Source organism: Peromyscus maniculatus, chromosome 22, assembly GCF_049852395.1.
Source record: "Peromyscus maniculatus bairdii isolate BWxNUB_F1_BW_parent chromosome 22, HU_Pman_BW_mat_3.1, whole genome shotgun sequence".
NCBI lineage: Eukaryota > Metazoa > Chordata > Mammalia > Rodentia > Cricetidae > Peromyscus > Peromyscus maniculatus.
This window is the reverse complement of record NC_134873.1, coordinates 27,706,685-27,729,973: the sequence shown is the minus strand read 5'-3', so window position 1 is coordinate 27,729,973 and position 23,289 is coordinate 27,706,685. Positions and strand designations below refer to the sequence as shown.

Genomic DNA, 23,289 nt, shown 5'->3' with positions numbered 1-23,289 from the left:
TCCAGAGAGCATGAGAAAGCAAGGCAGATTGGTAGATTTTATTGGGTATGTGGAAATTCTTCTTTTAAATTTCTCTGGTTTTGTTTGTTTATTTGTTTTAAAGGAAAAGATCTTGGTCTGGCATTTGAAATACCAGCACATATAAAAAACCAAGCGCTCTTCCCTGCCTGTGTTCTGAAGGTAATTAGAAGTTTTGCCGTGATCTAAACTGTTTGATTTTTATTACATTTTACTGGGCAGTTTGCCATTCAGTTAAACTTTTTTTTTTCTTTATTCATTGCCAGAATGCTGAATTGAAATTTAACTTTGGTGAAGAAGAATTTAAGTTTCCACCAAAAGATGGTTTTGTTGCTCTTTCCAAGGCCCCAGATAACTACGTCGTCAAGTCACAGCAAACAGGTACTTCTGCACCTCAGAGGGAGAGAATTTCTAGATGGGGTGCAGAGAGAACCCCAGTGGGAAGGGCCTCTCCTAGTGAGTCCTGTTTGCCTCCTGCTCTGGTTTAACCAGCCTTTGTTTAACAGATGAGTAAACTTCCGTTTCAGAACTTAACTGATGAACTGTTCTGTGTCTGTTGAGGCATTTAGGCTTTCTCAGTCTTAATGGCAGTGACATGCTTGGCTTCTGTTCTTGTGAAGTACCATAAAAGCATGCTAAACCCTTCCCAAAGATTGTTTAATCTTCACTCAGCCCTGTGAGGTAGTACCTGCCCTTCACATTTTACAGGGGCCTGAGGAATAAGGATTTGAAGTAACTTGCTCAAGGTCGCAGAGCAGATAAGTGGTAGAACTGAATTCAGATCCAAGCAGTCTTGACTTGAAAGATTACTCCATTTCCTGTACTATTGCCTGGTACAGTTCACCTACTTAAAGTACATTTTCTGGCTTGTCACAAGGAAATGGGTTATTTTTAACAACCACACCAATCAGTTGTACTCATCCCAACTAGACTTAAAAAATGACAGGTTGGGGGCTGGAGAGATGGCTCAGCGGTTAAGGGCACTGGCTGCTCTTCCAGAGGTCTTGAGTTCAATTCCCAGCAACCACATGGTAGTTCACAACCATCTGTAGTAAGATCTGGTGCCCTCTTCTGGCATACAGGCAGAACACTATATACATAATAAATAAATACATCTTTTTAAAAAAACGACAGGTTTTTTTTAGAAATTTTAGCTTTGTTTTGTTGGATTGTCTCCTGTATTTTACAGTTATTACTTAGAGTTTGATGCTGGAACAGCACTCATGTTTTTCAGCTGATGGTATTTTGGGTGTGTTTGATTGACCTGTGGTCTTTTCTGTTTTCTTAAGGTAGTGCACAGGTGTCCCAAACAAAATTTCTCCCTAATGCTCCCAAAGCTCTCATTGTGGAACCCTCTCGGGAGTTAGCTGAGCAAACCTTGAACAACGTGAAGCAGTTTAAGAAGTATATTGATAACCCTAAGTTACGGTAAGCCTTCCCTTTGCCCTAAATGCTTATTGTCCTTAAGTTTAAAGTGTTCTGGAAGAATAAAGTTAAACAAAAGGAGGCACTGGTATACTACATAAGACACTATTAACGTTGTAGTGACGTGATTCCATTCAAACTTTCTTCCTTAGGCAGAGGTTGATTTCATTCAGTCTTAAGTTAATCTCATCTCTTCACTGCTTAGAAAATGTGCAGTTCAGTGTAGGGTGTCAGTACTCCTAACCTGAGGGTTGATGCTAAGATTCCTGCAGAGGTGGTCCTCCCCATCTCAGGCATTCCATGCAGAGAGACTTGCTTTTTTCCTTTGTTTGTTTGGTGAGCTATCTCCCCAAAGGATCTCGCTATCTAATCAAGCTGGCCCCAAATTCACCATCCTCCTCCCTCCTAAATACTGAGATTACAGGTGTGAGCCACCACATTCAGTTAGGAATCCCTTTTAATTTGTGGAAAGCCAAATCCTGTAAGTAAACTACTTTGTGGATTTCATGCTTTTTGTTGTTGTTTTTGTTTTGTTTTGTTGGTTTCTCGAGACAGGGTTTCTCTGTGTAGTTTTGGTGCCTGTCCTGGATCTCACTCTGTAGACCAGGCTGGCCTTGAACTCACAGAGATCTGCCTGTCTCTTCCTCCCAAGTGTTGGGATTGAAGGTATGTGCCACCATACCCAGCCTCATGCTTAATTTTTGTTACTTTGCTTTTAATTGATTTTAAAAAGTTTTTTTTTTTTTATTGGAGCAATTTGGGGGATAAAATTCACTGGAAATGTACATTTAGGTGGTTTTTGGTATATTCAAATACCAATAAATTATGTGATTATCGCTACTCTTAATTCCAAAAACTTAGAGGTTCTGATGTTAATAGTGTCCTTACTTACAAGTTAAGCAAACTGATTCGGTTATAAATTGTACTAGGCAGAATAATCCTTAATTTTATTGAATGGATTGGCACGTTCCTCATTTGTCAACTGAATTTAAGAGCACTGTGTTGTAAAGTCTAGGCCTAGGATCTAGGCTGGGCTCCAGCAGTGAGAGTTGTCCCTGCTTTCACAGAACTCAGTGTGGGATTGCGGGGTAGTGTGGAGGGGAGAGAAACATTGTGAGTGTATGAGAAAGGAAGCTTCTAAGGAGTTAATAACCGAGCTCCTGCTCAGTATAAGAGGCTCTACTTCGGAGGAGGGGTTTTGGAAGCAGGTTAAAATGCTGTGTTTGATTTGTTACTTTCATCACCGATAAAATGAATGTGCTTCGACAACGGCCACAAGGAGAGATGGGAGTAGAAAACAGTTCGCTGGTGAAGATGGTGACTGGGGTTATGGATTACTAATTGATGTTCAATACAAACAAGCCCTTGCCTTTCTCTGACGCTCTAGTGACTATTTGAAACTAACCTTGCTATCCTACACAGTGAGCTTGAGGCCAGCAGGACTACATATGAGACCTGTTTCAAAAAGGGGGGGTGAGGGGGCTAGAGACATGGCTCAGTGGTAAGAGCACTGGCTGCTCTTCATGGGACCGGGTTCAGGTTCCAGCATTGCATGGTGGCTCACAGCCGTCTGTAACCCCAGGTCCAGCAGATCTGACATACCCTTTCGCGAGCAGCAGACATGTATGTGGCGCACATGCATGCATGCTGGCAAGACACTCTTACATATAAAATAACTCTGTTTTGTTTGCTTGCTTGCTTGCTTGTTTTTCAAGATGGTTTCTCTGTGTAGCTTTGGCTGTCCTAAATTCACTCTGTAGACCAGGCTGGTCCCAAACTCATAGAGATCTGCCTGCCTCTGCCTCTCAAGTGCTGGGGTTAAGGGTGTCTACTACCACTACTCGGATTATAAATCCTTTTTTTATGAGATAATTTTTTGTCTCTTTAACAGCTATGAGTAACACTAAATACAAGCCTTTTATCTTCAGGTTCTGATTATCCTTCCTGAAGGCAACCTTTTTTTACTCTGATTTTCATCCATTCTTCCAGAAATACTCTATATACTATAGGCAAATGTGTTTTAAAAGGTGGAACTCTGGTTTTGAAGAGCTCACATGGAGTAGGTTGTGTAGATACAGGCTGAGTTTTCCTCACTCTAAGCTCTCAATCACCTCAGCGACATTTTTGGCTTTGTGGGTGAAGTCCTCTGCTTCCACCTTCCTGTACTCACTTTATTGCAGCTCTTTTTCAGTGACCTATTCCACCTGCAAAGAATGGTATAGATTGAACTGTAAAATAGTTAATCTTTCTCCGTTATCATTCTGCTGTTCATTTCAGGGAGCTTCTCATAATTGGAGGTGTTGCAGCTCGGGATCAGCTCTCTGTTTTGGAGAATGGGGTAAGTTGTACTTTTAACTTGGGAATAAATTCTGTTTTGTCCAAGAAAAGTCACATGAAGCTAAAATGATCACGGGACCAAAGGAGTCTGCTGCAGATGCCTTGTGGACATGCCTCCTTTTTACCCAGAAGTTAGAGAGCAGTGGTCCTTTTGAAATTCTCCCTTTGGAATTCCATGTTGGTTTATGCTTTGGTTTCCTGGGAATTTCCTTCTGGGCTTTCTGATTAAAAACCACTTTTTATTTTATTTTATTTGTTTATTTTAATTTTTTTTTCTTTTTTTTGTTTTTGTTTTTTGAGACAGTGTTTCTCTGTGGTTTTTTTGTTTTGTTTTTTCCCCAAGACAGAGTTTCTCTGTGACAGCTCTGACTGTCCTGGAACTCACTCTGTAGAGTAGGCTGGCCTCAAACTCAAAGCGATCCACCTGCCTCTGCTTCCCGAGTGCTGGGATCAAAGTCATGTGCCACCACCGCCTGATGTATTTATTTACTTAAGTTTTTGATTGGAAAAACAAACCAATGCTGATAATAAGTGTGGAGATACGTAGGTTATAGATATAAAACGTAGAAGTTTCTGCAATACTTAGAAATGATGAAGAATACCAAGACAGTCTCTGAGCTCAGACACACATGAGGGAAGTCTTATAGACTGCTTACATGTGCCAGTGTGTAGGACAAAGGCAAGACTCTCTGGTCCCTATTATTTGGGACTTCACAAAATTATTTATGTTTATGAAATGAACATCTTTCAAATATCTCTATTTCCTTTCCTTAATATGCATTTGTGAATCTAGACCATCTTATACTAAATCAAGTTCCTTTCGGTTCCATCCCTACCAAACTAAATTTGTTGTTGATTGAGCTGTAAATTTGACTTAACAGAGTATGTTAAGAGCAAGGAATCATAATAATGTACTTGTTAATGCTATTTTAAAATGGATAGTGTTGCTCTGATATGTTTTGTTTTGTTTTTTTTTTTTTTGGTTTTTCGAGACAGGGTTTCTCTTGTGTAGCTTTGCGCCTTTCCTGGAACTCACTTGGTAGCCCAGGCTGGCCTTGAACTCACAGAGATCTGCCTGCCTCTGCCTCCCGAGTGCTGGGATTAAAGGCGTGCGCCACCACCGCCCGGCCTCTGATATGTTTTTAATGTGATTTTTATTTGTTTATTTACATTTTTAGTGATTAATAAATTTAATAGGTTCATTCATGGCCTTTTCAAACTCAAATCAGTCTTCCCATAATGTGCTGGGATTTCGGCTTATGTTTTCCAGCTGTGGAATATTGAGAGCATTAGGTCTACTTTTGTCAATCATGTCTCAGAGTTTGCGGCTTAGGGTGCAATAGCGTGTTTGCTGGGCAAGCCTCAGGGTCTGAGTTCGACCCCCAGCTTAGCATCAAAGCCACATGTGAGGCTGGGGATGAAGCTGAGTTGGTGGACTGCTCTCCTAACATGCATGAAGCCCTGGACTCAGTACCCAGCACTGTGTCAGTCATGCATGGAGGCACACACTGTAATCCCAGCACTTGGGAGGTGAGGAGAATGTATAATCCCAGTGCTGGAAAGGTAACCCAGGAAGATCCCTAGGTCAGCCAGCTTAGCCTACTCAGTAAGTGGCCCCATCTCAAAAAATAAGGTGGAAGAGACCTGATGTCAGCCCCTGGCCTCCAGTGCACGTGCACACACGTGGACAGGGACACACACACACACACACACACACACACACACACACACACACACACACACACACACACGGTACTCACTGAAGCCAGTGGCAAAGGAAAGGCAGTATTCTTCTGTTGTTTTCTTGGTAGAATTCAGTTCTCTTCTTAAAGGAGTCGCTGTGCTCTCTTCCTGTTTTCCATGGCTATCTCCACCCGTGGAAGTGAGAAGAGAGCATTCTCCCCGCTGGAGCTAAGTTATGGATGGTTATGAGGTGCTGTGTGGACACTGGGAACCAAACCCAAGTGCTCTTAACCTGAGCCAGCCCCTCAGACCTCTTCTTACGTTTAGACTCAATTTGAGTCTCAGTGTGAGCACTTCCTAGTGGCGTATCCGATGCTGTGACTATAGCTACGGGTCTGCACTGTAATCTCCTCTAAAAATAGGAGGAGGAGTAACTGTGTCACGGAATCAAACCTGAAGACATTTACCATTGTGTCTAGTCACTGTGAGTACGTGACCAACCCTATAGTTGTTTCCTGGCCAGTTTAATCACAGTTACTCCCAATTATAATGAACTATTGTGCACACTCAGCACACCCCAGTCATCCAGTGCTCCGTATGTCTTCTCTTCAAGATACTCCCCTGTTCAGAATGAGGAAATTGGTGCCGGATGACATCATTCGTGGTCTTGCAGTGGGATAATGGTGGAGCTGAGATTGGCGTTCTTGTTTAATTTAGAATTCATGTAAATTACTCATATGTGTCTTCTTGTAAAACGCAAATTTTATAATTAGATTACGTTTAAAAGTTAAAGCTGTCCAAAATCAGTTGCCAAAGTCAACATATTAACTTCCAGTGAAGCGCAGATGGGATGTATACATAGCATTATTTATCCATAGTGACCTTCAATACCCTTTGCATTGGTTGTCATATTTGAGTAGTCTCGTGTTTGTTGTGAGTAGAAAGTGACCCTTTGCTGTTTTAAAGTAATTATACTAATTTTTCAGTTTGCCTTGAGTGTTGCTTTTGGCTTTTCAGGTTGATATTGTCGTCGGTACTCCAGGAAGACTAGATGATTTGGTATCAACTGGAAAGCTCATCTTGTCTCAAGTCAGATTCTTGGTTCTGGATGAAGCAGTATGTTGAAATATTTTCATGTTTTCTTTAGAGTGTGCTTATGCACTTGGGAGGCAGAGCCAGGCGGATCTCTGTGAGTTCGAGGCCAACCTGGTCTACCGAGTGAGATCCAGGACAGGCACCAAAACTACACAGAGAAACCAAAAAAAAAAAAAGATTTATAAAATTAAAAAAATATATATACAATTCAGCCATGATCCTACTACCTAAATAGCACAGTTAAGCACATTTTCATACACTATAGTGATATACATACAGTTGACTTTTTCTATGTGCATATTAATATACTTGAGCTTGAACGAAAATATTTGAAAAAATTTATATTGAACATATGGAGACTTTTATGATTTTGCATAAATAATACAGTATGGCAGCTATTTACATAGCATTTACATGCACATAGGTGTGAGAGGTCTAAGCGTGCTTTCAAGTAGATGGAGAATATGCATAGCTTTACACCAAGGACGTGAGCATCTGAATTTAGGACTCCAGTAGGGGTCCTGGCACTGAATTACTGTAGGGAATTGAAATCAAACTTTGGGGGAGTTTAGGTAGACCTTTATTAAAAAAAAAATTACATCACAAATATTTCATATTATTTGTAATTACTCTCTGAAGGCTATTTAATGTTCTGTTATATGGATAGGTCATGGTTTTGTTTAGTTATTCTCCAACTAGTTACATAGGTAGTTTGCTTTTTTATTCCTAATAGCTTTTTGTGCATACAACAAATTATTTCTTTATGTCAGAGATATAAAATGTGGACCATCTGGAAGGACATAAATGTGTTTGAGGATTTTGAAATACTCTTCCGAATTATTCTCAAGATGGTTGGGTTAATCTCCCAGCACTGAAGCTTTTCAGTTTTTAAATTGAAGTGAGTGTCTTAAAGACATGTGCTATAAATTGTTGTATTAATTTTAGAATATTGGAGTATGGTTTGGGCTTATTTATTACACCTTTTTCATATTGTAGTCTCAAGGAACCTAAAGTTGAATTTATAACTTGGCTTTAAGTATCCAGCAGATCATAATTATTTTGTAAATACAGTGATATGTATGTGTATATGTTTGTTTTTTTACCTTGCATTTTAAATTTAAAAATTAAAAGATTTTATTACTGAGTAAAAACTCTTTTCTTCCGCAGGATGGGCTTCTATCCCAAGGTTATTCTGACTTTATTAATAGGATGCACAGTCAGATTCCTCAGATTACTTCTGATGGAAAAAGACTTCAGGTATGAAATGACTAATGCAGCTCAAAAATATGTGTAGACAGTGGTTACTCACTGTTGTAGGAAGAGAGAGGTTTGATTCAGTTCATTGTATAAAACATTTCATCTAGTTACCAAATAGTGCACACACACAGATGAAAGTCTTAAAAACGGCTTTTAGAAATAGAGGTGATTTCTTAGTCATCACTGATGACCCTAAGATCTTCTCAGCGGTTCTTCCTGCAGAGCATGAGCACTTTACAGTCTAGACAGCAGTCCTCCTCCTGTGCAGAGGGGAAGTAGCTTCAGCTGTGGACAGTCACCTTTGTAGTGGTTATTTCTGAAAACATTACCCTTCCTTTTCTCATCCTTCCATAGGAAGCATTTGAGAAGGGAGAGATTTGAGAGCAGGGGATGAATAATAATCACTTGTGGTCTTTGATTTTAAAAACAAAGAAACAAACAAACCATACTCCTTCCTAGAGGGGGAATAGCATGGTTTCTGTGCGACAGTTAGGGACTGACAGCCTGCCAGTGTCACACAGCTAAGAGTTATTGCATGCAGTCCGTTATTGGCTGGGCCTTGACTGCTAGCCTGCCCATGTCACATTGTTAGTAGTTTTTACATGGAGTCAGATGTATTTTAGATTCCCTGGTTACTATACTTGGTTCTCATATCATTCATTATTAGTGTGATTCTCAAAATATAAAAGAAATGAATTTTAGGGCTGGAGAGATGCCTCAGAGGTTAAGGGCACTGGCTGCTCATCCAGAGGTCCTGAGTTCAATTCCCAGCAACCACATGGTGGCTCACAACCATCTAGAATGAGATCTGGTGCCCTCTTCTGGCATACAGCCATACATGCAGATGTAACACCGTATATGCAATAAACAAATATTTAAAAAAAAAAAAAAAAAAAAAAAGAAAGAAAGAAGTGAATTTTAAAAGTGAGTGTGATGTAATGGTGATGGTTATAAAAGTTGATCTAGCTGGGCGTTGGTGGCGCACGCCTTTAATCCCAGCACTCGGGAGGCAGAGCCAGGCGGATCTCTGTGAGTTCGAGGCCAGCCTGGGCTACCAAGTGAGCTCCAGGAAAGGCGCAAAGCTACGCAGAGAAACCCTGTCTCGAAAATCAAAAAAAAAAAAGAAAAAGAAAAAAAAAAAAAAAAAAAAAAAAAAGTTGATCTAGCCCCAAATTCTCCTGTCTCTAGGTGATTGTTTGCTCTGCCACTCTGCATTCTTTCGATGTAAAGAAGCTGTCTGAGAAGATAATGCATTTTCCCACTTGGGTCGATTTGAAAGGGGAAGACTCTGTTCCAGATACTGTGCACCATGTCGTCGTCCCTGTCAATCCAAAAACTGATAAGCTCTGGGAAAGGCTGGGGAAGAATCACATTCGAGTAAGTGCTGTGCCATGTGATAATGTGAGTGGTGGACTCGGCTCCTCGGGCTCCTATTGGTGCTTAAAGCACTGAGCCTTGCTTCCAAAGCCTAGCATTAAGCAGTGTGTTGACTGAAAGCTTGGGCCTGTAAAAGGCACCAAACAAATGGCAAATTTCACCTTTGACTTTTCTCTTTGTGATTAGCTCCTTTGATACAGTTTTGGTAAAGAGTATTACCTGTATCAAACTTCAAGCATAGAAAGTCCTATTTTAGTAACATGTCAGTAGGAGCCATGTTGTGTCACTTTGATGTGCCGTGTTCTCATAAAAGCCAATCTCACTTGCCCATCCTGTCCTTTCCCCGCTGTTCCTACCTTTGCTTTATATGATAAAGGTGGGAGTGTTTCAAGTATATAATAGACTGAAAGCCACATTTATATTTTTATTGTTACATTTATTCCTTAATTCCAAAATTCCTGTTAATTTCCTTAGTTAACGAAGGATTTTTCTGAATCTGAAAAATGGTTTTGTGTACAGATTATAAAGATGTGCTTGAAATTCAGTCCAAAGACAGATTATTTTCTTCCTTTAAATAGAATGACACCTGTTCTTAATCACTCCTTAATATCCACATCCCTTTATCTCTCACTTTTGACAGACTGATGATGTACACGCAAAAGATAACACGAGACCTGGTGCTAACAGTGCAGGTAAGCTGAAAACATGAATAGAATGTGTTAGAGATCTCGGAAATGATTTGTTTGCTCTGTTGAGTTTCTGTCCCCACTATTCTCCTGAAAGCTCTGAGATATGACCTACAAAATTAGAATGGGAAAGAGAAAAGCAGTCAGAATAATGGAGAAATGAAGCAAGCTGATACCCTTTATTAATTAGGGAACTTAGACATTAGTTGTATGACTTCAGAATCATAAGTCTTTTGGATTATAGAGTATAGATCTTAGAAAACCAACAAATTTGTCTGGAGACAGATTTATATTGACTTTGAAATTCCAGAAAGATAAAGATCAGGGTTGGTGGGGGGATGGCTATGCCTTTAGCTATAATGTGAAAGACAAATAACCTTGATTATTTTTGTGATCATCGTGACTTTTTTAGTGTGCGATTCAGGGCATTAAACACATTGATGTTGTTCGACATTACTACTGTCTGTCTGCAGCACTTTATACTCTCAAACAGAAACTGTCCATTGATCAGCTTTGAAAAATCTTAACATTAGTCTCAGGTCAGTGAGGATAGCCTATGAGACAACTTGTCTCGTGTCCCTAGTGTTTCAAACATTTTGGGAGGTATGGTAGGATGCCAGGTGCTCAAACCTAAGTGAGTGGATTTAAACTCACTAGCTTGCACATCAGATACCAGCTGTCCTGAGTGGTCCTTAGAAGAGGTCAAGTCTTTTGCCTCTTGGGTGAATTCACTGTGAGGTTTGTGACATGAGTCTGAAAGGTGGATTGACTGAAATCTTGATTAGAGTTCCTTTGAGATCAGTTTTATGTGTAACTCCGGATTAACATTATCTGTACTCACTTATCCTCCCTGTTGAGAAAAGTAGAGAAACTGCTAGTTAAGTACAAACTGTTACCATGGTTAGAGAAGAGTGTACTTTGTAAAGTACCAGTTTTTACTGGGCCCTGGATTGCCCTTGTAAAGCTCTTCACTTACTCTCCACTGCGGTTGGAGACACCCAGAGAGCATTTAGACATAGACATTAGAGGGGTAGCACAGCAGCACCACTTTCATGAGAAGCTTCTAGCCAGGTTTCCATTCGGTGTTAGGCTTTGTGTTAGTGTGTTCGCACATTTGTGTTCTTAAAGGGTTATGGTTGTGTGTGTCAGAGAGACAAGAGAGACCAAGACCTAAAAGTAGATAGCATACAAGACATTGACAGAAACAAAAATAAAGTAATGAATTAATTCAGTATTTCACTCTTGTACTCTGCCTTATCTATAGTATAGCAGGGATTTTTAGAGTTAAGCAGTATGTCTGACTGATAATGTGTGCTCATGACAGCTTCAGATTGACATTCTGTTGCTTTTTCTGCTGTTGCTATGGTAATGAAGAGATGTGGTCTGAAGCTATTAAAATCCTTAAGGGGGAGTATGCTGTCCGAGCAATCAAGGAGCACAAGATGGATCAAGCGATTATCTTCTGTAGAACTAAAATTGACTGCGATAACTTGGAGCAGTACTTTGTGCAACAAGGAGGAGGTAAGTTCTTCTCACTTATTTCTGCATTTCACTGATAAAAGCCAGAATGCATGCACAGAGTCTACAGCAGTGATGGCACATTGTAACTTACCAGTGCCTACCCAGTACGTTTTCATGAATCAACTGTGGGGTAAATGGTGAGAACTTTTCCACATTGCTACAGTCTTCATTAGAGTAAACCTGAATCACAGAATTCTAAGGCTCTAGATCCAGATTACTGATTAGTACTAACATTTCAAGAGTAATGGCTAAAATAATACAGTGTGTATTTTCTAAACTGGTAAATAGGAGACAGAGGAATGAGGGAAAACCCTAATTAAGGTTAAAGGAAGCAAGGTGCTAGGCATCATGGTATATACCTGTAATCCCAGCTCTTGGGAGGCAGAAGCTGGAAGATCATGAGGTCACTAATGTCACCCTGAGCTGCGCAATAAGATAGTATCTCAAAAAACCCGAGAACTGGGGCTATAGCTCAGTGGTAGAACTTACCTGGTGAGGAGTAAGGCTCTGAGTTCCATCTCTAGTCCTGGAGGAAAAAATACATATTAGAAATCACAGAATAAGATCAGTATTATAAAAATCCTGACTATATTTAAGTGTCAGTGGGCTGAAATCTTCTGCTAAGGTCACATAGAGTATTAATCTAGATGAACATTAGGTATATGCTGTTAAAAAGAACATACCAAAATCCCAAGGAAATTATTAAAACACATTTGCTGGTTTGCAAGATACACATTCTAATATGTTAGTCATGACACTTTAATTTTAATAAACATTCATAAACATATGGTAAAATACTAATCTAAAGGTCTAATAAGGGATGAAGTAAGACCTCAAATAAAAATATTAGTAGAAACAAAGGTTCACTGCTGTAGTGAAAATATAATGACGCAAACCTTGCAAATAAATGAAACATCCCACACTAAAATTAACTAGACCCAAAGTCTATACAAGTCAATGAATTTCTGTACAGGTTGAATAGACATTAGAATGGAAATTTTTTTATGTTTAGATGATTTCATGTTTAAATATGTAAATCAATATGGAAATATTCCTAAGTCAAAATTGAAATGTCAGGTTTTGCCAAGGCTGCGGAGCATACCTGAGTACTCTCATTTGTTGTTGAGAATATTAAGCATTAAAACCACTTTGGTCGGGCTGGAGAGATGGCTCAGAGGTTAAGAGCACTGGCTGCTCTTCCAGAGATCCTGAGTTCAATTCCCAGCAACCACATGGTGGCTCACAACCATCTAGAATGAGATCTGGTACCCTCTTCTAGCCTGCAGGCATACACGCAGGCAGAACACTGTATACATAATAAATAAATAAATCTTAAAAAAATAATAAAGATGTGGGACATATTTCTAAAAAAAAAAAAATAAGTCTTTAAAAAAAAAAAACCACTTTGGTCAAAGGGTCTTATGTTCTTTTATAAAGTTGGACAGTAAGCTGGGCGTGGTGGGACATGCCTATAAGCCCAGCTTCTTGGAAAGTTTAAACAGGAATTTGAAGGAATTTAAAATTCTCTTAAAAGTAATGTTAATGTTTCCTAGAGTTTTGTGTGTTAGGAGAAGGGAGGTGTGTATGTTTGTGTGGGGGTGTGCATGTGCCTGTGGGGGCTGGAGGGGTCTTCTTTGGTTCCTTTCCACCTTTTTGCATTCCCCCTGAACCTGGAGCTAAAGGGTTCAGTAGGCTTGCTGGCCAGTGAGTTCCAAGGGTCCACCTGTCCATCTCCACACTCAGTGCTGGGGTTAAAAACGCCGGCACTGCCGGGTGGTGGTGGCGCACGCCTTTAATCCCAGCACTCGGGAGGCAGAGGCAGGCGGATCTCTGTGAGTTGGAGGCCAGCCTGGGCTACCAAGTGAGTCCCAGGAAAGGCGCAAAGCTACACAGAGAAACCCTGTCTCGAAAAACCAAAAAAAAAAAAAAATGCCCGTGCTCACATTGACCAACTAAGCTGCCTCCCCAGCCTTTCATGGAATTGATTTTAATGGCATTTTGCCTGTGACAGAGAAGGTGTTGCCTTCATTTGTGCCAGGCTGGGGTGTAGCTCTTTATAGACAGCTGCTGTTGTCTGTAGTCTTCAGCACAATGCTTTTCAAGGTCTGCTGTTCAATATGCTTTTCACTAGGACCTGATAAAAAAGGACACCAGTTCTCATGTGTGTGTCTTCACGGCGACAGAAAGCCTCATGAGAGAAAGCAAAACTTGGAAAGATTTAAGGTACATTGCCTGGTTGCCCTGGGTATAGTGTTCCTGTGCCACCCCTAATATCCTTAAAACAGTTCTCGACCTAGAGACTGAAAGCGTTTTACCCTTACCTGTACATCTTCATCGTAGCAGGAGTTAGTCATCCTTGGCACTCCGGGAAGAAATGTCATGTTCCCTGTCAGGTAGGCAGACAACACTGTAGTTAAGACCTAGTCCACAGTCCTCAGTAGTGTGCTCAGTAAACTGTTCTTTGACATACGTACGTCTTTGACATACGTACGTACGTACGTACGTACGTATGTACATACATATGTGCATACTTTTCTCACGTAGACACTTTTTAGAAGTATGGGATAGTAAACCATATCTGAAAATGTTTAAGAAAGTGCACCAGTACTTACAGAGAATTCACTTTGTTTCTAAATGAAGATGGTCATTAAGTTCGGTAGTGTTTTACAGTTGTTTGAGGTACACCCTTCCAGGTGCTTCTGCATACTGATGGCTTTCAGAGCTCCTGGTGTATTTAGTAGGCCTCAGCCATTAAGAGCCAAACATCAATAGTTTCTTCCTGCTGACATTCCAGTTCACCAGAGTTCATTGCCGCGCACAGGATAGGTGCTTTTTCTGAGACCCATGGTATGGAAAATGTGGATCATACTAGGCTTAGAACGTTCATGCTTCCATGCTGTGTATCACTGATGTTCCCTGGCTTCATTTCACCAAGCGCACTGCCGTTTGGGGATTACACTAGACCAAAAGTATTTCCTTTGTAAGCACTAGGGGTTCATTCCCTACTCCTCCTTCTTTGGAATTTGTCTGTTGTTACCAAAAAATAAAAATAAAAAATAAAAAAGTGTAACTGGGATAATATATCTAGTAGTCTGGTTTTATTTTGTTTTGGGGATTTTTTTTTTAATATGTATGGGTGTTTTGCCTATACCACATATGTGCAATGCCTACAGAAGTCAGAAGAGGGTGTTGGATCCCCTGGAATTGACATTACAGATTGTTGTTAGTGTTGTATAGGTGCTGGGAATGGAACCCAGGGAACAGTTAGTGCACTTAACCACTGAGCCATCTCTCTAGCCCCTAGATTTAGTATGAGTAAGGACAACACCTAAGTTTCTGTGTTCTGTTCTATTGTATATTTTTGGGTTTCCAAAGATATTTCTAAAGACTAAAGATGAAGCCAGGTTTAATAACACTGGTGTAAGAAAAAGAAGGCTGAATCCAACCATTAATACTATGTTTCCGCAAATGCCAAGACTTGGTCCAGTAGATTATGTCCAAACAGCTAATCTGAAAGTAGCATTTAGCTGTCTTGGCAGAAAGATTGTTTTTATGTCTTGTGCGTTCACTGACAGACTCCTTTTTTTTCTTGGTTCATTTAGAAAGGAGACGTAAGATTCTTGATTTGCACAGATGTAGCTGCGAGAGGAATTGACATCCACGGTGTTCCTTATGGTAAGAAGAGACTTTCTGCTCTACACGCTAACCTTCAAACAATGGCAGCTGTTAACCATTGCCTTTCTTTGCAGTTATAAATGTCACCCTGCCTGATGAGAAGCAGAACTATGTGCACCGGATTGGCAGAGTGGGACGAGCTGAAAGGTACTGCCCAAGTTCTTCCCCCTTGCGCCCCTGTGTGTCTAAATGAGGTCTAACACAGGCTTTGAAATCTTTCAGGATGGGCCTGGCCATTTCCCTGGTGGCAACAGAAAAAGAAAAGGTAATCTTCCCAGTGCTCTCTTAGAGTCCCTGTAGAAAAGGTAATCTTCCCAGTGCTCTCTTAAAGTCATTGTGAGTTGTGCTTTTGATTGGGAAGTAAAAGCAGTTTGATTTTTCCCACTGAAATTGGAATCAGTTCCAAATGGAAGTAAGTGAACATTTCGTGGCATTTCTTCCCTCTGCACGGATTGAATAGATAAATAATATAGCACGTGGTTTACAATGAAAAGGGCAAACTATGAATATTCCTAATAGCCTTAATATAGCTTTTCAACAAAAACTAAACACTGTAGTGTGGTGGCGTAGGACACTTTGGGGGTGGCACAGATTAATATATATTATATATAATATAATTATATGTAATCTACAAATCCATATATATAATAGTGGATTTGTAGAAAAACTTTTTTTTTTTTTTTTTTTGGTTTTTTGAGACAGGGTTTCTCTGTGTAGCTTTGCGCCTTTCCTGGGACTCACTTGGTATCCCAGGCTGGCCTCGAACTCAGAGATCCTCCTGGCTCTGCCTCCCGAGTGCTGGGATTAAAGGCGTGCGCCACCACTGCCCGGCAGAAAAACTTTTATAAGGTCTCGGATACATCTTTTTCTCAAGTTCATGTACACACTTCCCCTGTGTGCTTTATTTTTCTTGGATATAAACGGTCTTCAAAACATCAGTTTTGGTAGAACTTCTCCACTGTGTGTCTCCTCCCTACCCCACACCCACCTTTTTGTAGCCCAGCTCAGTGCCCCTTGCTTTAGCCGGAGTGCTGGGTTTGCGGGCGTGCAGCACTGTCCCAGGCTGCCTGTGCCCTTGTGAAAACTCCTTTCTGTAACTCACATCTTTTTGTATTATTTCCAGAATGACCTAGATCTGTTCAGTGAGTCATTGGGTAATGGCCACTGAAGGAAATACATAATCCTATTGTTTAGTGTTCTAAGGAAATAAAATGTTAAAAATCCAGAAACTTCAAGCAAAGTATTTAGTTTCTCTCTGTCTCTATCCATGTTCATGTTTTCCTCCCTTTGATGTAGGTTTGGTACCATGTATGCAGCAACCGTGGGAAAGGATGCTATAACACGAGGCTCAAGGAAGATGGTGGCTGTACCATCTGGTACAATGAAATGCAGGTGAGACCTTCCAGAGACTGTTCAAGTTGAGAAACAGACTGCGTTCATCTAGAGAAATGACATCTCTACTTCGATCTGTTACCCGTGGTGATTTAGTGGTAATTGGCTGATAGTGTTGTTTGTAAGTTGTGATCCAGAGGTCTAGCTTCCATTTGTCCAAGCATCCAGGCTTGCCTAATTGTAGTGAATGCTGTTAGACTGAAATTTCCTCCTTCTTTCTTAGCTCCTTTCCGAAATAGAAGAACACCTGAACTGCACCATTTCCCAGGTGGAGCCAGACATCAAGGTTCCGGTGGATGAGTTTGATGGGAAAGTTACGTATGGTCAGAAGAGGGCTGCTGGCGGTAAGCCTTCAGATGTCTCCGCGTGTGTCCCACCTGCCTCCCTCCCCACTCTGCACCCACTGTTTCGTAGCCCAGGCTGGCCTGAAACTCAGGATCCTCCTGCCTCAGCCTTCTGGGTGCTGGGATTATAGGCGTACACTACCACACTTAGCTAAATTTGCCTCTTTGAATGTCAATTTATGAAGACCACGATTTGGTTCCATTATGCTAATAGTCTATTATTAGCATGTTAATTATTCTCTACTAATTATTCTCCAGTGCTTTATTATTACTACTTGGCTTGCAGCATTTTATTATGTGATCTGTATGTGAATGAGGGACAGCAATTTAGCTGATTGTCTTGAAGTATGCATATCAAGAGTACTTGAACTTTTAGTGACGTATTAGGAAATGAGTATTGTAGGTGATTTTGAACAAAGAATCAGAAGTCTTTAATGTAAGTGGCAACCTTGTTTAGTATTTCTTTGCACAGAATATTTCTGATTCAGGGTACACTAATGGCTTGCAAACTAAGGGATGGTGGGTATGGTAATTGAGGCAACTATTAGTGAAGCTTGAATACTAATTTATATTGAAATTCTTGATTTATAAAGTTAAAGCTAGGGCTGGAGAAATGGCTCAGCAGTTAAGAGCACTGGCTACTCTTCCAGAGGTCCTGAGTTCAATTCCTAGCAACCACATGGTGCCTCACAACCACCCATAATGAGTGTCCTCTTCTAGCCTGCAAGGACACATGTAGGCAGAACACTGTATACATAATTAATAAATACATCTAAAAAAAAGTTAAAGCTAAATGTACTGTAGATAGCTTGCCCAGTAGTAAGTTTTTAATGTTAGAAACAGTATTTGAAGTGATAGACTTGAGCCCAAGTCTTCCTGACAAGTCCTCATGTGTGTCATTGACATTGCTTCTGATCTGTGTGTGGTACAGGTGGAAACTATAAAGGCCATGTGGATATCTTGGCACCTACCGTTCAGGAGTTGGCCGCCCTTGAGAAGGAAGCACAGACATCTTTCCTGCACCTTGGCTACCTTCCCAACCAGCTGTTCCGAACCTTCTGATCATGTAGCCAGACAGGATTGCAGTCATAAAGTCTGCAGTCTTACCTCTAGCACGGTGCTGCCGCCGCCGCCGCCAAGCTGCAATATTTAAGGAACTGCACTGTGGCTGCTAACTCTTGCATGTCAGGAATCACGAAGCTTAGGAATTCCTCATAAAATGGCAGCCTAATGAAAATAAATTTGACAGCTCTATTTTCGTGAAGGTTTGTGTCTTCTTTTAAAGTTACATTTTTTTCTTTTAAGAATATTATGGGCTTGTGAAATATAGTTTATGTATGCATGAATGTGACCCAGGACCCATATGAAACCCAGATTGAATATCCTTTAAGTGGAATTTTTCACAGCAGTGATGCTAGGTTGATGTGATTTTCAGATACTTAAGGCTGTCTCAGTACATTATGAAGCTGGAGGAGAGTGCACCATGAAAGAAAAGCCAAGGGTCCCAAGGCAGAAGGGCTTTTTGGCTAATTTGGAAACCAGGAGGGTGCCTAGAACTTAGATATGGTTTGGTGTGAGGGTTAGTGACAGTGAGGGTGTCTCTGAATTTTTTTTCAAGAGCCTTTCTTTGCAGATGATGCATAGAAGGACAAAATGACTTTGCTGTCCTTCTGTGTTCTAAAATCAGTTCATTTCTGTCCCTTATTAAAATACCTCAAGGAGAAATTTAAGTACATGCCATTGGATTGCTCTTGTGCCTTTGGACTTTTAGTTGACGGAATAGTTTCAGGGGTAGAATTATTCTCATGCTAGAGATTCCCTAAGAGCATGGGATTGTTTGCAATGAAATCTTACAGCGAACCTTGAGTGAAACTCAGTGTAGAAACAGACTAGTGGGAAAACCGTCATGATGCTCCGTTCCAGAGCTTTGTGCAGAGTGATTGGAGGATGCTGGTCTTTAACTTCAAGACCAGTTTCTGTAGTGATGTCCCAGAACTGTCACATCTGATGGCTGGGTGATGGCTGCTCCTTACATGCTCAGCACACTAACCACTCTTTAGAAATATGTGTAGCGCGAATTGTTAGAAGGTCTTATTAATAAAAACAAACCTGGGAGCCAGGTATTTGGGTGAACGCTGAAAGATCGGAGAGACAGAACAAGCCACAGCCAACCTCACCTTGCCAACTCCTCAAATGATCTTGTTTCCTCAGACTGGAAGCCTCTGAGTCCTCATCCGAATGGATCTCAGCTGAACTGTTGCTAAAAGCTTAAAAGCCTAAAAAGGGTCTAGTTCCTGCTTCTCACGCCTTATATGCCTTTCTGCTTCCTGCCATCACTTCCTGGGATTAAAGGCGTGTCACCATGCCTGGCTGTTTCCAATGTGGTTTTGAACTCACAGAGATCCAGATGGATCTCTACCTCCAGAATGCTAGGATTAAAGGTGTGAGTGCCACCATTTTCTGGCCTCTATATCTAGTGCCTGTTCTGTTCTCTGACCCCAGATAAGTTTATTAGGGTGCACAATATATTGGGGGACACAGTATCACCTCAGAAATGGATGTCTACGTGCATCACAGTAAAGACGGGACTGAAGTTCAGATTGGTTAAATGCTAAGAGCCAGAAGGACCCTACCTACCTGATCCTCCTGTTACTGCCTTGCTCTATGGGGGTAAGAACGGGGCCAGCTTAGCAAACCTTCGGTTGGTAGAGCTGCAAACAGAACTTGAATTTCTTGGTTTCATTGTTTGCTCTCCCAGCCGCTTTTGAAAATGATGCTGCCATTCACATGGGCAGCCAAGAGCAGTGCGGAGTTGAGCTGGCCGGCAGCTGCGGGCTGGTTAAGTTGGTCTGCGATCCAAATGGCCGTCTAACTTCAAACGATTGCAGGAGGAAGCTTCAAGTAAACGGGCCCAGAGTGGGCGTGGAGGGGGTTGGGGGTGCTCTTTGGAGGCCTGACCTGACCTGCTGTCTCTTTCCCCACCTCAAATGCTTTCCATCAGCTCCCCCCTCAGAGGCTGTTTCCTTGCGCTGGTGCCGGCGGTGAGCTCCAGAGATGCTGCCGCATCTTTTTCCCTGTTAGAAACAGGAGCTCCCGAGTCTCACTTGGACTCCTGGGATCCCACCGGTGGGGGGAGAAGGAAAGGAATGAGTGTCACTTGTGGGCCTCCTCTGTCCGTCCTCTCCCTGGACTGTGGACGCAGTCCTAGTGAGCCAGTAGATACGCCCTTAGTTCAGTGTGATAACTTGGGAAATAGCAGAGACCTGACCAGGGAGCCGGCTGACCCCGGGAAATAGCCGTCCATTCTCTGAATTGTCTGTTACAGGAACTGACTCTTGTCCGAACCACTGCATGATCAGATCTTGGTCACAGAACTTTGGCCTCTAGTGCTCTATGAGGCCTTTGAAAGGCTAGCCCGTGTTACATATTAACTCGTAAATGAGTAGTGTTTCAGGCTCAACTTCCTTGTCCCTTGTTTAATAAATTCCACCGGAACTGAGATGCTACTCACAGATCTGGGGTCAGGCCTCCCTGCAGCCTTCTCCACTTCAGCACACAGTGGGTGTGGCCTCCTCAGCCAGTCCTCGGGCTTTGATGTGAGGGCCTCTCCCGCACAGTGACTGGAGTGGCTTTGTGCTCGGGGACCTGGGGAGTATCTCCAATCTTAATAAGCTCGTCACAAACCACTGAAGCACAGCAATGGTCGATGTCACACTGCACCCCCAATGTCGATGAGCACCAGGGGAGCAGAGAAGCCCGCGAGCTTCACGGGGGCCTGGATGGTATCTGGCTTGAACCCATCCCTCAGTATAGTCGAGGGCAAGGTCACCAGCTTCTCTAAGCTGTGGCTCCTTCGTGAAAATCATTTGCACCACTCAGCAGTCTGTCAAGCATTCAGCCACAGTTCAGTAGAGGAGAGGCACTCACACCGTGTGTCTTCGTATTCACATTATTTTCAGTGTCCTTGCGTCGCGTACAGTGCCGCAGCGTGCATCTTCCGTTTTAGAATGTTTTCCCAAACACTGAATTCAAGAGGATGAACATTGTGGATATTTTTCAGGGCCACCAGGGCCAAATTACTTTTCTGAAAGGGTTGCGCTGGTTGGCCTTCACATTAGCAACACAGAGAATCCTGTGGGAAACACTTTATGAACCGAAAGAGCGCTTCTTGCGCCTAAGCCTTTGTTTTCCTATGGCAGATCAAGGCCCGGGAGAGGAAGACAGGAGACCTTCCTGCTTGACTCCTTAGCGGTGCCCCTCCCTCCCTGTGGCCTCCTCCTCCTCCTCCTCCTCCACCACCACCACCACCACCACCACCACCACCACCACCACCACCACCACCATCACGGTGTTGGATTATAATGTAAACTAAGATCTTCGCTCGCACTCAGCTCTGCTTTTTTTTCATCTTCCCACCCCTCACCCCCAATCCCCCCAACCTCCCTTTTCAAGGTAGACTGTGTGGCAATGAGTCAGAACTGCCCCAGACTTACAGTGAAAAAGAATTGATTCCTGGCCAATTCCAAGGGGGCAAAACCTTTCAGTCACATTCCTCCCCTTGTTTTGACTTACAGAGAAAATATGCACCTCGTGGCCATTTGAATGAGATACGTGAAAGGGAGAAAAATGTAGGTGAATCCACGAGGAAATCCAGGGCGGATTCGCTTACAGCGCTCTTATCATTGGACTGCTAAGGCATTTTTTCAGCAGCCTTGCTGAAGTGATCTTTTTTCTGAGGGTGGGGGAAGGAATATGTAGAACAAAACTGTAACGGTGCAGGAAGGAAAGGGAGGAATACTGTTTTGCTAGTCTAAAGTAATTGTGGAGGATTCCTTTCACGAGAGGAAGAGATGGGGGACTGGAGAGGGTCCCTTTAAAGGGAGGGGGAGAGGAGGTTTACAGGGTTTCTCTGGGGGAGGAGATAGAGCATGGTAGAGGGTTCCCTTACAGGAAGAGAAGGTACAGGATTCTAGGAGGTTCCATTGGGGGAGGAGAAGAGGGAGGACTTTTGCTGTCGATTTCTCTTGTTTTAGGTTCCTTTAAAATCCTTTAAAGCTCTAGTTAGTTACGTTATTTCTTTCTGATGTTCTACTTCTGGTTAAACTATGGAGGGAAATCTGGAAGATTTTGGAATCTAAGAGACCTGCATTTGATCCCAATAATAGTGACAGACTTCTCCTTAGCCCACTCACGGGCAGTCTGTGAGCTCAAGGGTGGGACCCAGAATATCTGCTTTTGACCAGTTGGGATTGCCAAGGGGCCGTGAACAGAGTTTGGAGAAACACACGGAGAAGTAGCTGTCAGAGCTTTCATTCTCAGGGTGTGTTTCTACCCGAAGATGACTCCAAGGCCATGGCAGCTGATGATGCCCTGAATGAAATGCCAGCGTCTCTCCCTCCCTCCAGGGACTCTGCTTTAACAGCCCTGGACAGGAGTAAACCTTGAGTGTCCCAGGTGATGCTCCCAAGCTGCTGTAAGTGGAGTCTGGTTCATCCTCTGCACATGACTAAGCTGCCGTGTGTGTGTGTGTGTGTGTGTGTGTGTGTGTGTGTGTGTGTGTGTGTGTGTGTGTGTGTGTTTTCAGGGTCATGTGAAGGAGAATCGGAGATGGAAAGCTTTGCTAGAACAGGAGAGAGACCACTACCTGAATGTTGGAGCAGTGATGTCCATCATGTCCATCATGAGTTGGGCTTTTCCTCTTTTCCCACATTTTGAATCCCTGAATACCCTCAGAGGTTTGCCACTCAGTGTTAACAACCAGCTCTTGTCAGTATGACTTGGGCGTAGAAGGGAAAGTTCTGTGTTTAGGCAAAGTGCTGGAGCAGGAGGGACTGGCCACTGGGAGGAATTATTACTCCAAAGGGAGCGAGCAAGAAATCCCTGGAGAACGCCACTTAAAGTTCATGAAATGGCATGCTTAGCAGCAGTCAGACTTAGTAAGAACTCGCTAAAGAATTCTTAGACGCACTTGAGTGAGAACCGTTAGCCTACCGTCTCAGACTCGAGTTGTTTGAGATGTTTTGTTTGGCGCTTAAAAGGCAGGCAATTTGGAGAGATTGGATCATATCCGTATCATTACATACTGTTTACTTAAAATATTGGTATTAGTGCTGTAGGCTGTAATAACAAATCTTGTAATGTGTGTCCGTCCATAAATTGTTACTCATTTTCCCACTGCTATTGGCTCACAACCCAGCAGCAAGAAAACACTGCAAAATAAAACAGATGTGATAATGGAGACGACCAGTTAGGTTTTGGTGGGCTCGTGGCTTGTTTCTCAGTCGTGTACACTAGGTGGCGCTAGTGTCACACCGGGAATACCCACAAAGGTCTGAACACATGTGCTGGTGTATTTTTACCACTTGGGGTCACTTAAGGATTACCTGACTTCCCTTTTTTCCCATCTAAGCAAATTCACAGATTCAAAGGAATTATTTCCTCATTACATTTGTCAGAGGCTGTGGTCCTTTTTTTTTTTT

The 23,289-nt window shown here is 42.2% G+C and overlaps 1 protein-coding gene across 1 annotated transcript in view; it reads left to right on the top strand.

Moving 5' to 3' along the window:
* The window catches only part of Ddx1 (DEAD-box helicase 1), a 28,887-nt gene extending 10,823 nt beyond the window's left edge, over nucleotides 1–18,064 (top strand). The window contains exons 11-26 of the mRNA XM_006976588.4: nucleotides 104–180; nucleotides 285–399; nucleotides 1,308–1,446; nucleotides 3,721–3,781; nucleotides 6,481–6,579; nucleotides 7,726–7,815; nucleotides 9,004–9,192; nucleotides 9,833–9,884; nucleotides 11,253–11,399; nucleotides 13,531–13,622; nucleotides 15,002–15,074; nucleotides 15,149–15,221; nucleotides 15,297–15,339; nucleotides 16,371–16,466; nucleotides 16,690–16,810; nucleotides 17,742–18,064. Coding sequence (XP_006976650.1) covers nucleotides 104–180; nucleotides 285–399; nucleotides 1,308–1,446; nucleotides 3,721–3,781; nucleotides 6,481–6,579; nucleotides 7,726–7,815; nucleotides 9,004–9,192; nucleotides 9,833–9,884; nucleotides 11,253–11,399; nucleotides 13,531–13,622; nucleotides 15,002–15,074; nucleotides 15,149–15,221; nucleotides 15,297–15,339; nucleotides 16,371–16,466; nucleotides 16,690–16,810; nucleotides 17,742–17,872 — 1,598 coding nt within the window. The 3' untranslated portion in view covers nucleotides 17,873–18,064. The remainder of the gene's footprint in view (nucleotides 1–103; nucleotides 181–284; nucleotides 400–1,307; nucleotides 1,447–3,720; nucleotides 3,782–6,480; nucleotides 6,580–7,725; nucleotides 7,816–9,003; nucleotides 9,193–9,832; nucleotides 9,885–11,252; nucleotides 11,400–13,530; nucleotides 13,623–15,001; nucleotides 15,075–15,148; nucleotides 15,222–15,296; nucleotides 15,340–16,370; nucleotides 16,467–16,689; nucleotides 16,811–17,741) is intronic.
* Nucleotides 18,065–23,289: the final 5,225 nt, after the last annotated feature.